At 52.4% G+C, this 17,228-nt stretch overlaps 1 protein-coding gene across 1 annotated transcript in view; it reads right to left on the bottom strand.

Moving 5' to 3' along the window:
* Window positions 1-377: 377 nt before the first annotated feature.
* Window positions 378-17,228, bottom strand: part of LOC103589972 (acidic mammalian chitinase-like) — a 34,992-nt gene continuing 18,141 nt past the window's right edge. The window contains 2 exon segments of the mRNA XM_008572077.1: window positions 378-416; window positions 418-528. Of these exon segments, the coding sequence (XP_008570299.1) occupies window positions 378-416; window positions 418-528 (150 nt within the window).

Here is a 17,228-nt window from a genome sequence, read left to right as displayed (position 1 = left end):
GTCTTCTCTGCTCCACAAAGTTCATAAAGGCTGGAGCTGAGTAGGCAGGGACAGGGAATAAGGCGTTTCTGTCCCCTTCCCTACTCAGGTTCCAGTACATTCAGCTCGCTTTATTGAAGCTCCCCTGAGCTACTCTATAGAGAATATTGATAGGTCCTCTGTCTCCTGCCAAGGTGTCACTCATGAGCTGCTCCCGAGAAAGCCACCTGGGTCTTTTCTTCTGGTCCTAAATGCCAGTTCCACCTGGACATATGAGGACAGCTGGAAGATCTGGAGAAGGCCTTCCTCAAGGCCACGCTGGGAGGAGCTCTGGACAATCTTTTCTTCTTCCCTAACCGTGTCTAGTTTGTTATCTATGGCTGCTAGGTGGCGCATCACTACTGACTGGGAGTGGAGACACCGAATGCGGATTTGAGGGGCATTCATGAGAAGGTATTTGCCTTGTCCACAGAAGGCACCCATGAAGTCATCCAGGTCAATGGCCCAGAACAAGTCTCCTCCAAAGCTGTTCTTCAGCAGCCACTCGGCCTGTGAGAAAGAACTGAGAAAACAGTCAGGTTTCCTTGTACAAATGCAGGGAGTGACTCCAGCAGCATGGCAGGGAGGAGGATGATCCGGTCACAGGGAGAAAGGAATGGGAGTGGTTTCCTGCAGCGCCTTTGAGGGATTCGTGGACATATTTGTATGCAAGGAAAGATTTTAGGACTAAGTCAAAGAGAATGAGTCTCAAGCCCCAGGCAGCCCCTTCCCTGCCCTCTGTTATCACCAAACACCTTCTGAGAAGGCGCATCTGAACTGAAGCTTTTTAAGTTGTAGCATCATAAGAAATATAGGGCCCTTTGCACAGCAAAGGTTTGGGCAGAGAGTTTCAGGTGGGGAGTTGTAAGACCTTCAGTTGGTAAGCAGTGACCACCTCCTCCCCAGACCTGAGCATGTAACAGCCAGTGGGCAGAAGCCTCACGGCTCAGAGGATCTCTCGCCTCTTGATTTTTGTTCAGTCTGTGTGAATTTGTCATAAACAGGAGATAGGCAAATGAAAGGAAGAAACTACAGTCTACACCATGGTCTTTGGAGTGGGGGAGAATGCCTGCCTCAGGAAGCAAAAGAGAGAGCTGCAGCAGGGACAAGGCAGAGCAGGGGAGGGGCCAAAGAAGAGTCCCCAGGAGCAGGAGGCAGGAGCTGGTGTAGGAGCCCAGGGAAGGAAGGAAGCCCACTGCCACTGAACGAGAGCCAACTGCTGGGCTCTGCAGCTGGGACATTGGCTCACCTTGAAACTTCAGGGTCACCCGGGCCTCGCCTCACCTCGCTTCACCTCCCTTAGGTGGTGACTCATTTCTCATGGAGACAAAGAACTGCCTCCTTTTCTCCCGGTCTCCCAGGAGGGTCTCTGGGAACTGATCGAGGGTTCTGAGCTGAGTCTCAAACCTCAGCCCGGCAATGTTGATGATCACCCGCTGGGAGACAAAGAACTGCCTCCTTTTCTCCCGGTCTCCCAGGAGGGTCTCTGGGAACTGATCGAGGGTTCTGAGCTGAGTCTCAAACCTCAGCCCAGCAATGTTGATGATCACCCGCTGGCTTCCTTCATTCAAGACCACTGGCTCAGGCCCTGCGGGATCCACGTAGTCTCCTGGGAGCTTGGAGAAGGCAGTCTCATGGTTGGTGCTGTCACTGATGAGGATCCTCCAGTTGGAGAAGGGGCTGCTCCCAGGCCGGCCTTTAGGGCAGGTCGAGTCGAAGTCCGTGGTGTAGCCTGGCTCTTCCTGGATTTCATCTGAGTTATCAAAATTGACCAGAGCAACCTCCATTTCTTTCCAGCCACACACATCCATTCTAGGGGAGTCAGAGTGGCATGAAGACCCTCAGTCTTTGGTGCCTGCTGTCAGCTGTGGAGAAGACGAAGTTCATTACATAGGAGCCAGGGTGGGACGCAGCTGGCTCCTGACTACTGGGTAAGGTACACCCATGGGAGGGAACATCGTGGTTGTTTTGGCAACATTCTTCCCTTGAAGTCAGTTTGCACCCCCTGAGTTTGCACACACTAATGACTACTCGAAATTGCAAAGAAGGAGCTGGCTGAGGGGAACACTTTCCCCGGCAAAGGAGGGTCTCCATGCACCATGGCAGAGAGGGGCCACGATAAAAGAGGAAGTTAATGTTTCTTAATAAGAAGAAGTATAATTTTGTGTTTGTATGAAGTCCTTCTGTCTATCCAACACTTTCCCAGGCCTATTCTCATACTTAACTCCTCTTTTTCATCCCTGACAGCCAGTCCCTCATACGTCCTTTCAGTTATATCCTCAAAGAGTGTATCTAGAAGTCTGCCGTTTCTCACCACCTCCACCACGACCTCTTGCAGCAAGTGGTGCAGATGGGTGGCAGTGGATGCGCGGACCCGGCTGGGATTCTGATGGGAAGTGGGGCAGGAGCAGGGAGGCTGGGTGGCCAATCACGGGGCCTCTAAGCTCAGGGTGCCCGAGGCCGCTCATCTGCAAGTAAGTCCTAGGGTGGTTTTGAGGGTACTTTACATGAGATGACCTATGTAAAATGCTCGGTGGAAAGATCATTATATTATAGCTATTCTTGTTTTTGCCAACATCTCCCACATCACAGGAGTTTTAGAAGCCACCAGCCATTGAAACTTTTTTGACCCAAGTCCATGGTGTTTATAGGGAAATTTTACTTATAAAATCATTTTAGGTGGGAAGTAAGTAAATACGTGTGTGTGTGTGTGTGTGTGTTTGTGTGTGTGTGGTGGGGGTGGGGTTAGGAGAGCATGCCCAGTGGGCTTGGACATCCACAGACATAGACTAAAAATATTCCATCCTCGGGTCCACTCTAGCTTCAATTTCAATTTAAGAACGTTGAAGCCGGGCCGGCTGAGGGTGGAGAGAGGTAAGGGACTCAGCCTGAGGCGAAATCTGAGGTGGCCACAGCCTTGGCGTACTTTAGTCACAGATGACAAGGACATCCGGCAGTGTACTGTGTTTCTGTCTTTTCAAAGTGATTCCACTTTCACTTATCTCACTAAGTGACAATAATTGTGTGAGGCTGAAATATGTTATCTCTATTTTACAGATGGAAAAACTGCATCACAGGGGTCAAGTGACCTTCCCAAGAACACACATCTCATGCGACAGAGTCCCAACTTGAACCCTGCCATGGCCTCCTGGCCCAGGGCCTTCCCCACTAAACCACACGGTCCCTGCATGGGAGCCAAGGACTTGAGGGGGCTGCAGGCCAGGGCCACAGAACCATGGGAGCTCAGTGCTTCTTCAGTCCCACACCCTCTTTTCTCAGTTCAGGTGCCATGTGTTGGGTGATGAGCTTAGGTTTGGTCAGCAAGGACTGGCTGAGCCCCTGTTCCACCTCTTAGGAGCATGTGGCCTTTGCAAGCTGCCTAATTTCACTGAGCTGCAGCTTGCTCAGCTATGGAATGGGGAAGGACGTGCCCACTGCTGGGTATGCCTGGTTTCGGGCCTGCCACGTGATGCTCGGTGAGCGGTAGGGTGATGGAAGGCAGGATGGGGCAGTGGTTGAGAACTCTGAGACAAGAGCCCATTGACCTGAACTCAAATCCTGGCTGTGCACATGGTAAGCCCTGGAGAAATGTTAGCTATTCCTTCAGAGTGATTCACATGATGCTTTAGGGGACTAGTCCAGGATTGCTCGGCTGCCAGGCAGATGTGGGCCTCGGACTCCAGCTCTGTGCTCATCTGTGACTTCAGAGCAATGCTTTCTCCTTTGGGGTCCTGACCCTGAGGGGGTGCTCCCTGCTCACCATCTTCCTCTTGGTGTGAATCCCATTCCACTTTCTGAGAGGAAGGGGGACCATCCTGGAACTTTGGGGCAGGTGTTTGGGGACCACTTCCATGTGGCTATGCTGGACCTTATTAGGAGCCTTTTTAAATAAAGGGGCAAAGGCACGTGGGGATTTGGGAGAGCTTGTTTGACCAAATAATTAACTTCTTCTCCTGGAAGCCGAATCATTTTCCCTTTCCCCTCCTCCTAATCTCCTCTTTGTCGCTTCTACCCTGAGCTCAAGTGGCAGATAGGAGGGAGGTTAATGAGGGTCAGGGGGTGTGGGAGGTGGTGGGACAGTGCCAAGTTCAAACAGCATATTCCGTGGTCTACCGAAGTGTGCTGTACAGGGGGCTGCACGTGCCGAATTTGATTAGATTAGGAAATGTTAATCATTGTAGACATAGGGAAAAGAGAACCCGTTTTGGGAACAAGAGACTTGGCTTGAGGCTCTGCCCCACCACGGAGCCTGCCCTGGCCAGTCCGGCTTGGACACCCCCCTCCTCCCCTGCGCTCCCAGCCTGCCTGCAAAGATCACTCACTTTTGCACTAACGTTTTTCAGGGTTCTTGTAGAGACTAAAGAATGAGATGATGTATGTTGTGTATGTCACCATGCCCGGCACATAGGCACTTCCACAGATGGGAGCAATCTTGTCTGGGAAGGCTTTCCTGCCCACCTGGTGCACACAGCAGTGGTCCCAGCTGCCCCTTGCACTCGGTAGCACTTCATGGCATCCAGACTGCAGGCCTTGGGAACTCAGACCTGTGTTTCTCCCAGAATAGATGTTCTGCAGTTGTCTGTGGCTAGTGCCAGGGCTGTGGGTCTGGCTTTTCAAGGTCACAGAGCCATACTGAGCAGGCTCCATCCCACTGGAGTCCATCCCATGGCCTTTCCCCGTAGGTCACTTTTGGTTGCCTAGCAACACCGACACCTTCTACACATCCAGGTGAGGCAGCAGCTGCCCCTGAACCAGAGAGTGGTTGAAGGAAGTCACCACACAGGGACAACTGTGTGTCCTGCACCTCAGGGCCCTGAGGCCCCAGGGACGGGGAGTGCAGGGCTGCATAGCAGGCGAGCTCAGACATTGCAGGGCTGGCAGCAGGTGGGGGGACGAGGGGGTGGGCAGGTGGGCCTAGTGTAGGGTAGGTTCTCACTCCTGATGGTGAATGAATAAGTGGGGCGAGGAAGGCAGACCATGGTGCTGCTTGTGGCTGGACAGAAGAGGGCATTGTTGTCCTGCTGGAAGCAATTCCGGGTCGTTCTGAGCACTTCCATCCTTGATGCCCCCCGCCTTTGCCTCTTAGAGCCAGCCAGGCCTCAGGTCTTGCTGGTTCTCACCGCAGCGTCTCTTAAACCCATCCCTTCCTGGTCTCTGCCCCTTCTTCAGCTGACCCCATCTCTTTGGGCCACGCTGAACCACAAGCCCAGCCTCAGTTAGGAGCTGAAAGAGTGTAGATTCTGTTCCTCTCTACCTTACCAGTGGTGGGGACTATGTTACCTCATTCTCCAAGGGCCTCAGTTTCCCCAGTTGGGGAGTGGTAAGATGGCTCTGTCACCCACCCTCGCCCTCCTGGTCCCCGGTGGAGAGGTACAAGTGTGCAGCTCCCCCAGCCTTTCTGGGCAGAAGACAGGGAGGAAATGGCAGCCTTAGAGACATCAGAGGGGGAGAGCTCGAAGCAAGAGCAGCCTCCTGCCAGGAGGCCTGACTGCAGTGGGGACAGTGCAGGCCGTGGGCAGGCTGGGGGTGGGGGTGGGGTGACCAGGCACTCGGACTTGTCCCCACCACAGGGAGTTACCCCTCAGCCAGCCGAGAAAAGCTCTCCATCCTGGTTAAGAGCGCAGGCTCTGGGGGCAGACGGGAGGGCCAGCTCTCAGTCCCAGCTTGGTCACTTACTGTCTGCGTGACCCAGGACAAGTTACACTTCTTTGACTTAAGGTTTCTCATCTTTAAAGTGGCTTTATTAGCGCCTGATATAATCAGGCCTCATGAGTCCATGGTGAGGAAGTGATGCCATGTGGAAAGTACGTGGCATGCGGTAGGGGCTCAGCAAACGCTGGCAGCTGGTATCAGCTGGGCACGAGTCAGGGTGGGGATGGCCATTTCTCCTTTCTTTCTCCTGCTACTGGTAAAATGTGTGTCACACCCTTATGGTGGGGCTGCGGGGCCCTTTCAGAGGCTGTCCCCTCTCACGCAGAGCCTGCTGGGGCAGATGTGATAGTCAGTGAGGGGAAGGCCACGGAAGCAGGTGTCCCTGGGGATGACTTGCATGGCCTGTGCTCTAAGCCCCTCTGCCTGTGGTGAAGCTGCTTCCTCCTGTCCTGCCATGAGGGTGAGACGACGGTCACTCCAGTTACGTACAGTCATGCTGACCACGCACTTCCACACAGGATTTGAGCAGCACAATGTACCCAAAGGTAGGCAGTGATTATTGTCCCCATTTAACAAATGAGGAAACAGGTCCAGAAAAGTGTATGACTGGCTCAAAGGTTCTTCAGCCACTGAGTTAGGAAGCTGTGGCTCAAACCCAAGTTTTGTAGTTCTAAACCCAACACCGTCCCTCTAACCTATAGTGCCACGCTTGGAGATCCACTACCATGTGGCACCTATTCTCATTCAGTGGGGGCTGTGCCCAGGACACACACACACACACACACACGCACACGCACACGCACAGGCATACACACATACACACACGCACACACACACACACGCACACACACAGGCACACACACACACGCGCACACACACGCGCACACACGCACACACACGCACACACGCACACACACGCACATACACACGCGCACACACGCACACACACAGGCATACACACACACGCGCACACACACGTGCGCACACACACGCGCGCACACACGCACACACACACACGTACATACACACACGCACATACACACGCACACACACGCACACACACACACAGGCATACACACAGACACACACCAACATGGCTCTATGTGACTTCTTACACAAATAGTCACAGACACGTTCACATTGCACATACAATCGCCAGGACACCTGAACACGTGGATAGACATGTAGGCGAACGGACTCCCATACACACTCTGGCAGCCCAGAATCCACCCGCGTTGCACAGATGCTTCCCTCCAGGTGTGCCCTGTCACCCGTCTCTCCCACCTAGTCTCTCTGCCTCTTGGAACAGGGGACTATTCTGTTACTTGGAGCAACTGAAAGAAGACAAGGAGGGCCAGAGTGGGCACAGAAGGCTGGTCATGGGGCTGCCTTCCTTAGAGTGGTGAAGGGCGTGGCGTGGGCAGTCTGTCACTCTCCCTGTGGGGACTGCTCAAGGACACAGCTATCTTCCTAAAGGGATGGAGCAATGTGGGCAAGAGCTTTCATTTACAACCTGAGCAGCAGTAGCGAGGCTGAAAAGAATGATCACAGGATAATTCATTCCAGCAGGAATCTACCGGCTTACAATTTAACTGCTATTAACCATGGAGACAGTTCCCTCCCAACGCACACAGGAATTCAGATGGGAGACAGGACTCCTGAGGTCTTTTTCCTGGACCTCTTGATTTTGTGCACCATCAAGGCACACACTGCCTTCCTGTGTGCCCTAGAAAGAAGGACACATCTGCCTCTGATGGGCATAGGTGCAGTTCTGGGTACCAGGAGAGAAGGTGGAGAAGTCATGGGTCTGGAAGCCTGAGTAACAACTTCCTAAAAGTTCTGCATATGCGTGGGGGTGGTTGGGGGCTGGTTCTGCCAATGCCTGCACCTTCAGCAATGCAGCTTCTGCTTGAGCCTATCACTGAAATACCTTTTGGACTTTGGGAAGCAGAAAGCTCATCGTGGTTTGGGGCTGGCTCTCTGCAGAGTTTTGCGTGTCAGCCATACTCAAGCACTTGGGGAGATGTGGAGCCAGGGGTGACACAGCAGAGAGCTGAGGTCGAATCAATGCTGTTCACACACTCACTATGTCCTGCCTTCAAACAGGCCCCAGTTCCAGCCTCTCACTCCGTACCTTGCTGCTGCTACCGCTACCCAAGGGGACCAGCATGGAGCCTCACAGAGCTTCTCTCTTGGCCTGCTCAGCTCAGCTGCGGGGTGTGGGATGGGGAAGGGCGGATACATAACAGCATGCTGGGGTTTTTGTTCCTGCAAAACCTCTCCTGCCTACCCCGCAAAAATGTGGGTTTGTTTCCAGCCACTTCTGGTAAGATAAGACGGGATGATTTTAGGTACAATTGTAAAAACAAGACATTTCTATTTAACCCTCTAGTCCTGCCAACCTTGGCCTTGGCCACCAATTTTGATAAAGCCAGTTTATCAGCTAGAAAGAGCATGGTTTGTGGAGTCTGTAAACATAAGTTCAAGATTTTCCTTTGCTTCACACTAGGCATATAACTTCAGGGAAGTCACTTTAGCTTCTAACGTTTTAGTTCCTTCATCTTTAAAATAGGCACAGACACCTGTCCTGCCTATCCACTCCGACACCTTGTAGAATGGGTTCTTAATACATCTGTGCTGAATGAACGGGCCTGAAGCACATGTGACATTACAGATGTCAGCATGCTCATAAAACACACACAGGATAGAGAGTCCCTGGGCCAAATCTGTCCACCTGATCAAGAGCCCTTAGGAACTAGGGCACAATATGCCAATGGTTCCCCCTCCCCCAAATCCTGTGTTACATCTCACCCTCGTACAACTGCATGACTTCTAAAGTATTTTCACATTCACGTTTTCATTTGCTCCTCACCACAGACCTAGGAGATGGACAGCATTGCTATTATTGTCCTCCTTTTACAGATGAGGAAACTGAGGCCCAGAGTGGTGAAGGTAGTAAGTGGTAGTGCAGGAACCTGACCCTCCTTTGTCTGTTTCTAAGCCTAAAACTCACCCCTGCTGCCAGGCAGCCTCAGTCAAGGCTAGGGATGCCCCATCTAATCTTCCCTGATTTTCTCAATAACATGTGCAATTCATCATTGATAAACTTACCTTAACTGGCCTCATCTCCTGCCCCCATCCTCACTTCCTCCTCCCAGGAGGCAGTTTATTTAGCATGGAGGTTATGAGCATGGACTGGGGCCAGCAGGCCTAGGTTTGCCATCTCAGCTCTGTGACCAACTAGCCCGGTGGCCCTGCACAAGTCAATCTCTGTGCCTCAGTTTCTTCATCTGTAAGATGGGGAGACTACCTATATCACAGGGCTGCTGAGATTATTAAAGGAATGAATATAAAACACTTAGAGCAGCACCGGCCACATGGCGAGCGCTACATGAAAATTGGTTTTAGTGTGTTGGAGCCGGGCCTGGCTGCCTTGCCTTGGCCTGGCTTTGAGAGCATAACTGAGGCCTTCCTTTGCTCTGCTGTGGCTGTCTGAGCTTACATTGTCTTCTCCTTCCCCGAGGAGTGCCCCAGTCTGGTTCTCTGCTCAGGTAAAGGTCTCCTCCCTGAGCTGCTCACCCCATCAGTTTCCAAAGCCTGTGGGATCTGCCTCTGTGAGGTCCTGTCTCCCTTTCCCACCCCTCCCCTCCCCTCTCTCCCACTGCCAGCTTGTTCAGACCTCACCTCTTGCCTGGATGGCGGCCATGGCCTCCCCAGACCTTCCTGTCCCTTCCATGTGGCTCCCAGATACTCCTCCTCACAGCCGGGGTGGACCTAGTCACCCTTGCTTGAAGCCTGTGGGGGACCCCCCCACACCCAGCCTGGCACGCACCCTGTGTGTGCCCCTGTCCCTCATGTTGTGGTGGGACCCCGGCCTCATCTACTCCCTGCAGCTGATTCCAGGGTCTATGGACTCCTGGACATCCACAGGGAACTGGAGGGGAGGAAGGAGGTTGTTTCCAGCTCCATCTGGCAGCCATCCTCCATACCTTACCCCTGGCTTCCTTTTTCCTGCACAGGCAGCCCAGGGCCAGGCAAGCAAGTCCCATCACTAAGTGTTGACTCTGAATGACAAAATGCCAAATGCTGGCCTCTTTTTTTTGCAAACACCCCCAATCCTGAGTCATTTGCTTGGGGTCACCTCCCTAGAGAACTACCCCATAGCTGTGTTCCAGAATTTCTTAAACTGTGTGACCTTGGTCAAGTTACTTAACCTCTCTGTGTCTCAATTCTCTCATGTGTAAAGCAGGGATAATAATAATCTCTCTGGTCCACAGAGAGATTTGGGGGAAGGATTTATATCCTTGTATCACCCCAGTACCTAGTATGTTGGCTGCACATAGAAAAGCCCCTGAAAGTATCTGTTGAATAATTGGCTGGTTGATACAGAAAGGCGTGGCTGTGGAGCAAAGTAAACACAGAGGACTTGCAGGTGTGTGCCTGTGGAGGTCGGGTGCGCGGTCGAGGCTGCCTCTGTGCCCGACAAAACACCACAGAGGCTGTTGTCTATTCTCCTGGCCCAAGCTCTTCTGTGCTGGCTTCTAGGCCTGTTCTCTCTGTTCTTGTGTGGGGTGTTGAGCAGAGGTCTGATAGTGGGGCCCTGGGGCCTCCTTAAACCCAGAGAAGGCTCCAGAATTTCTGAAGCAGAAACAGATATAATGGGTAGGTATATGGGGGAGCTATGCTTTCTTCTGGTGGAAAGACAAGGCCCAGACTTAGGTGGGGGATTGAAACTGGTGTTCTTGGAAGGCTCAGACCTAAATGAGCCAGGAATGTGGACCATAAGAATAATGTGTCTCCCTAGGAGCGTGCTGGGAAACCAGCCAGTCCGGCCAGCGTATGCTTGCTGCCGTGCATGCAAGTGAATATCCCCAGAATGCTCAGGAACTCTGGGAGAGAGACATTTGGGGCCCTTCGATATGATTGTTAAGATCCAGTTGCAGAGATCGAGGTGTGGGCCAAAGGAAAAAACGTGGCCAAGAACTCACCAGCAGGAGCAGTGGAGGAGAAGGTGTGTCTTCTTCGGCCTGTGTGAGCCTCGGGTGCTGTGGCTGGCTCAGCTCTCCGTGGCAGAGGGATCTCCTGGTCTCAGGAAAAACAGAGAGACTGGCGGGAAGGAGCCTGCCCAGCCGGTGCCGGGGATTCAGAAATCCTACCCTTCTGTGAAACAGGATCACCCTGACTACCTCTGTCTCCGGGGGAGGCTTGAGAGAGGATGCAGTCATGATCAGTGGGCAGGGTACAGGGTGCAGGGTAATGGGGCAAACTGGGCAAAGGGAACTCAGGAAAGGACAACCTCCAGCTGCGTGGCTGGGGGGTGCACGGATCAGATACTGCTGACCCAGAGGTCGAATTAGCTACCGCCTCAGCATATTTCCTAAAGCCGGTGATAACGTGCAGTACCAGAGGGTGGTGGTGGTGGGCTCACGTCTTCTCATGGTGGTGGTGGGCTCGTGTCTTCTCGTCACTGTTCCCTGCTCATAGAAGACCTTGCCATTGCTGGGTGCTGAAGTCAGGCACAGCTTTCCTGGGCTCCTCAGTGACTGACTCCTGCCTGGCACTGAGCTTCTTACCTGGGCCTCCACCCAACTACCTTTGGGAAGAACCAGGGTAAGGGACACAAATGGGGGCTTGGCTCAGTCCCATTGGACCTGGGGGACAGAATGCTGGCCTGACTGACCTGTTATATAGTAGCCCTTTCTCCAACTTCAGCCAGACCTCCTCCAGGCTCCCTGGGAGCACTGTGGCCTGGAGGACAGCCAGTGTTGGAAAGGACTCCCTCCACAGGGAGGGGACTCCCTCATCCCCCACAGGGCTGTGGGGGTGGACAGGGAAGGGAACTGCCCCACTCCCTGCCCTCACCATCCTGAGGGACTCTATTTGGGTGAGAGCAAGAAGGAGAGGCAGAGAGATGGAGTAAAACTGCACTGGAGTTAGAAGACCTGGTGCTGGGTCTTACAGCATTTGCGAGCTGGTGACCTTGAGCATATCCCCTAATCGCTCTGAGGCAGGACAGCACAGGGGTTCAGCACAGACGCTCTGGGCGTGATTGTCTGGGTCCAAATCCTGGCTCAGCTCCTAGCTGTGTGACCTTGAGCAAGTTACCTAACCTCTCTGAGCCCCCGTTTCCTTACCCACGAAATGGGAATGGGAGCAGCAGTGTTATAGAGGACACGGGGTCGTGGTGAGGTGTCACGAGTTCACACACATTAAACCCCTAGAGTGATGCCTGGTGTGGCGAAAGTGCTTAGTAAACACGGCTGTCATGTTTTTGAGTCAATGTCCTCTATATGTTCTCTATCCACTTTTGTAGCAAAGGACCATTACTAGGTAATGAATTTAAAGTGCTTTGTAAATTAGAAAGTGCTAAGGAGATTTAGGAATGATGTTACCTGACAACAACTGAAAATGAGATGATGCTGTCTTTGGGACCCACAGGCTTCACCGTCATGGCCTCTCCACATTGGAAGAGCTTCCTGCTCCTCACTGGGCCTTTCCTGTGACACCACCCCATTTTCAGTCCCCATCTCTTCCCTGTACTTCCTTCATAAAACCGCCCAGCCCTGTGCCCCAGTCCCCTGTGGCTGCTGGGTGACAATCAGCTAAACCTATGGAAATCAGGGTCTTTGCTCGCAGGAACCCGTGGACGTGCAGTGCCTTTACTCCTAAGGGGCTCCACTGTGGGTATTTTGGGCCATGTTGGGCTGCTCCTCATGGGGGACAGCCTGGTGCTTTGTTCCTTTTGCTGTGGACCTCCATCTCAGCGGGGGTTGGTACCCCAGAGAGCCTGGTGGCCACCCCACCAATTCTTTCAGTCAAGGACTAAGTTCTGGCTCAGAAAGTGCTCGTGGCTCCGTGTGACTGCCCTGGCCCCCTCACAGCTCAGCTCCTGGGACAAGCAACCGGGCAGCACAAAGTCCTTCCTCATCAATAGCTAATGAGTCCATCAATAAAGGATGCCCTCTCGTTCCCCGAGAGTGATGCCCTCCCGCCCCCTCGGCCTTTCTGTTCCTCTTGTGCCTCCTGTTTGCTGTGGCTTCCCTCTTGGGGTTACCTGGTTGGCCTTGTCCTGTGAGGGGTGACAAGAGACTAGCTCCTAGAGGGTAAGGGACCCAGAATGCCTGCCATTCGCCCTGCTGTGCTCTGGGGCTGTGCCTGGGACTGTGCCTGTCCTCCCTGCCCAGGGGAGGTCCCACCCGGCAGCATGTGCATGTGCTGGGGCAGAGGCAGCTTCGGCTGTGTGCCAGGTCACCCCTTCTTTCAGGACCAATATTGGGGTTCTCTGAGGAGTGAGTCCTGTGAAGGGGCTGTGAGCAGGAGAGGAGGGAGGAACAGGGAATGGGCTGAGGTACACTCTGCTCGCAGGTCCGCTCAGGTCGTTAATATTGATTAGATTAATTATCCTAAAGTTGTGGGTTCTCTTCAAACATCTTGGCAGATGTGACCAAGCCAGGAGGAAAGGTTTCTCCTGGGCCACATGAGCCACACAGGCCAACGTCAATTGATTAATTTTAAGTTCAGCAACGTTTGTTGTGTCCCCATGTGCCTGGCACTGTGCTGGGCACTGGGGTACAGAAAGGAGCCCATTGGCATGATGGAGGCTGCACCCTGGACGAAACTTTGCAATTGCCACCTCCTATCTGATTTTAAAAAATAGCTTTATTTAGATATAATTGACATACAATAAACTGTACATATTAAAAGTGTACAATTTGATAAGTTTGGACATAAGTATATAGCCATGAAGCCATCACATGATCAAGATAGTGAACATCCCGTCACCCCTAAAAGTTTCCTCAAGCCCCTTTGTAATTCCACCCTCTTCTCCCCCATCCTAATTCCCAGTTAATACAGATTTTCTGTTATTAAAGATTAGTTGGGATTTTTTTAGAATTTTGTATAAATAAGTTATACGGTATATATATTTATATATTTGGTCTCGCTCCTTTCACTCAGCACAATTATTTAAAGATTCATCCATGTTGTTGTGTGTATCAGTAGTTCATTCATTTTTATGGTTGCTAGTATTCCATTGTATGGATATTATACAGATTGCTCATCCTTTCGTTTGCTCATGGACGTTTGGGTTCTTTATAGTTTTGGGGTGTTACAACTAAAGCTGCTATGAACAATCATGCCCTAGACTTTGTGTGGACTTAGGCTTTCATTTCCTTTGGGCAGATACATAGGAGTGGAATGGCTCCTTCAGTTTGATGGAGTTAAGTGCCCAGAGTCTGCAGGCAATCCCAGATTTCAGAATCTCCCCAGTATGCTCTCCAGGATGGGTTCTTGGGAAGGGTATTTTCTTTCTTGAGGAGGGAGCAGGTAGACATGCACAGGTAGCCTGGGGACAAACGGAAGAGGTTGGGGGTGGGGGTGCTTTGTAAATGACCACAGCTAAAAATTAGGTCATAACCTGCTCAGTGAAATGCCGTTCATATCTCCACCTGGACCTGAGGCACAGTTGCAGGCTCCTTGCATGTTGCAACAGCAAAGCGCTCAGGACAAGCAGATTTCTAGGAATGCATGGTTTTGAGATCCACAACACTAGGGCTAGAGCACACCCCATTTCGCACTCACCAGCAGTGATTCACGACCTTCTCGCAGGTGTACCTCTCATTCAGGTCCTTCTCCAGCAAGTGGCAAATAAAGTCCTTGGCTAAGGGGAGCAAAGACACAACTAAGGACCAGATTTCATGACTGATGGAAATTCACTTCCAGGCTGGTAGGTGGCAGTGAATGCATCTTTAGCTAATCTCCCAAAGAGGCAATTTTAAGAGTCTTAAAAGAGAAAAGAATTCAAACCAAAAAGCACCAAAGAAGAGAGGCTCTGAGTAGCATCACCCACACAGCACTGCAGAAGCACCGCTAGTCACATTTGCACCAAAATGTGGGCCAGCACTGGCACACAGGCACACGTGAGAGCGGGCTTACTCCAGCTCCAATTTCCACTTACTGGGCCAACAAGCATGTGACGATTGTCTTCTCACACACAGAGAAACTGCACGCTCTGTTCCCAGTATCTAACCTCTCGGTTTTGCCACTCCTGCCTGAAGCATTATCCCGCTCCCCCCAGCTGGCTCTGCCCTCCTGGCCTCTCATCTAAACTGACCCACCCCACCTGCCACAAGGCTTACTGTGATTCTGCCTCCAGAAGACAAAAGCATGAAATTTATTTATTTATTTATTTATTTGTCTTTTTCCGTGTCCGGCAACGGATCGCAACCCTCAGTGTCGCCCACATACCGGACCGGGACCGACAACGGGATCGCAACCCTCGGTGTTGCTCCCGCGCCTCACTCAGCCAGTGAGCGGGAACCGGTCTGTATGTGGGATCCGAACCCTCGGCGGGAGCGCCACCACGCTTCCCAAGCGGCGCACTATAGCAGTGCGCCACCGGGCCGGCCCAAAAGCATGAAATTTAGACACAAATAATTTATCTGGCCTTTGAACGAGATGAAGATTTCTTTGCTCTCCTTGGCAGCCTGTTCTGTAAGATCCTTGGGGATCCTGAAGAGCCCGGGCCGTCATCCTGTGTTCAGCACTGTTCTCTTAGCAGCCTCTGCCTGGAGCCTGTTATCTTGTCCTTCTCACCACTGGTCTTACCTGACTCAGAAATGTCATCCCAGAATGGAGAGTCAAACTCATAGTAGCCCTCCTTGATTTTCTCGAAAAGCTTAGACTCAGTTTCTTCATAGAAAGGGGGATACCCACACAGCCTGCAGTGGGACAGGAAGGAGGTGTGCTGCTCAACAACCCTGTCCTCCCTGAGCCCACCTCTCTCCTCCCCCAGCCTCCTCCTGTACTCACACGTGGGCAACAAGGGTCCCAGACCAGTGGTGTGACCAGGACATCAGTCTGCGTCTGATTCAGGAATGGTACAGATCCCACAAAGTGTTTATGCAGGAGCCAAGGCTTGGAATAGGCAGCCCTAGAAGGCCCCTTGGTACATTTTCCCCTAAACCCTGACCACCTCTCCCTGCACTTCCCCTGGTTCTTGGATGCTGCACAAAGTATCTTCGAGAAAGATGGTAGAATGTCCACTTGGTGTAAGTTTCATGAGGGATTTATTTGGGCTGTTTTGTGCACTACTGTGTTCTTCAGCACCTAGCCGGGGGATTGATGCAGAGCAGACAATCAGTGAATATTTGTTGCATAAATGAGTGAATGAGAATAATTATTTAATATAAATAGAGGAAGTAGAGAACTGAACTCCCACCAGGTTAGGGTAAGCATCTGGTAGCACGTTACCTTCTGAGAGCAGTGTTTGCTGCAGGGGAGGAGGAATGCTGGGGAAGAGACGAGGAGCAGGTTAGGAAAGGGAGAGGACAAGGATGTGTGCTGAGGAGCGAAAAGGAGTGGCCTGGCCAGCCTCATGCAGGCCATTGTTTTGCCTTGGTCTGAGTCACCAGGAGAAAAAACTGGGATGTGGGAACATTGGGTCCATCTGGCTTCCCAGCCCAGCTCTGACGCTCTCTTTTTCTCTGCTCACTCCACAGAGTGGAACACACCACACTCACATACAGTACAAGGGGTGGGGTGCAGGAGCAGGAGTGCCAAGTGTCTGAGCAGCGGGTCACGCTGGGCTCTGTTTTTATAACTTGGTGGCGGTCAGGACAGAGGAAACTTTGGAGCTGTGTGCATAAGTGTGTGTGTGTGCGCACGTGTATATGTGCACACATACACAGGCACATGCTTTGGAGAAGGTGCTGAGACGGACAGGGGAGAAGAAAGAGTGAGTAGGCTCTGAGATTTCTCAGGAACCGAGCAAATGCCATCCTCTTCTCACAATATGCCAATGGACCAGCAGTCCACAGCCTTGCTGTACGGTTTCTGGGCCAGCACTTCTGGAGCTACAGCCAACCAAATGCAGAGTCAGGGCTGGGGGCAAGAGTAGAGGGCTGTGGGGTGGGGACTGAAGGTCAGGAAGAGTCTTAAAGAAGAAGACTGGGCAAGACCATGGGATGGTGGTGTTTCTATGAGACTGAAAACTACCTAAGGGCAGAGGGTGTGTCTCCCCTGGGAAGACTAAACCATCCTGCAAAGTGAGACTGTAACTTCTCCATCAGACTGGGAGTTCCCCATGACAGGGTCTATGACTCCCCCATCCAGGCTGGGGATCTCCAGAGCCACATCTCCCCACCAGACTGAGCTCTCTCTGAAGGCAGGGCCTAGGTCTCCTTCTCAGACATGGGATCCCCAGGGCAAGGACTGTATCTCTCCCTTTGGACTGGGAGATCTTCAGAGTGAAGCTGTCTCCCTCCCACTAGCATGAGAGCTCCCAGAAGGCAGAGGCCGAGCCTCCGCCATTAGGTTAGGAGCTCCCAGAGGGCAGGCAGTAACTCTCCCATCAGACTCTGGGCAGCTTCACACTGAGAGTCCCATGAGGACGTGAGCCACGTCTGTCTCTGGGGAGTCCCGGGGCAGTAGGGAGCTGCCCTCCGTATTTATCCCAGATACCGGGGCTTTGTACCCAGTGGGACTCAACACCCACTGGCGAGTGGCCCCCCTTCCTGAGTGGGGTTCTGCTTCCCACTCCCCAACCCCACACAGCTGAC

Source organism: Galeopterus variegatus, unplaced genomic scaffold (genome assembly GCF_000696425.1).
Source record: "Galeopterus variegatus unplaced genomic scaffold, G_variegatus-3.0.2 Scaffold45, whole genome shotgun sequence".
NCBI lineage: Eukaryota > Metazoa > Chordata > Mammalia > Dermoptera > Cynocephalidae > Galeopterus > Galeopterus variegatus.
Note: the sequence above shows the minus strand (reverse complement) of the source record. Positions and strands in the feature narration are given on the sequence as shown.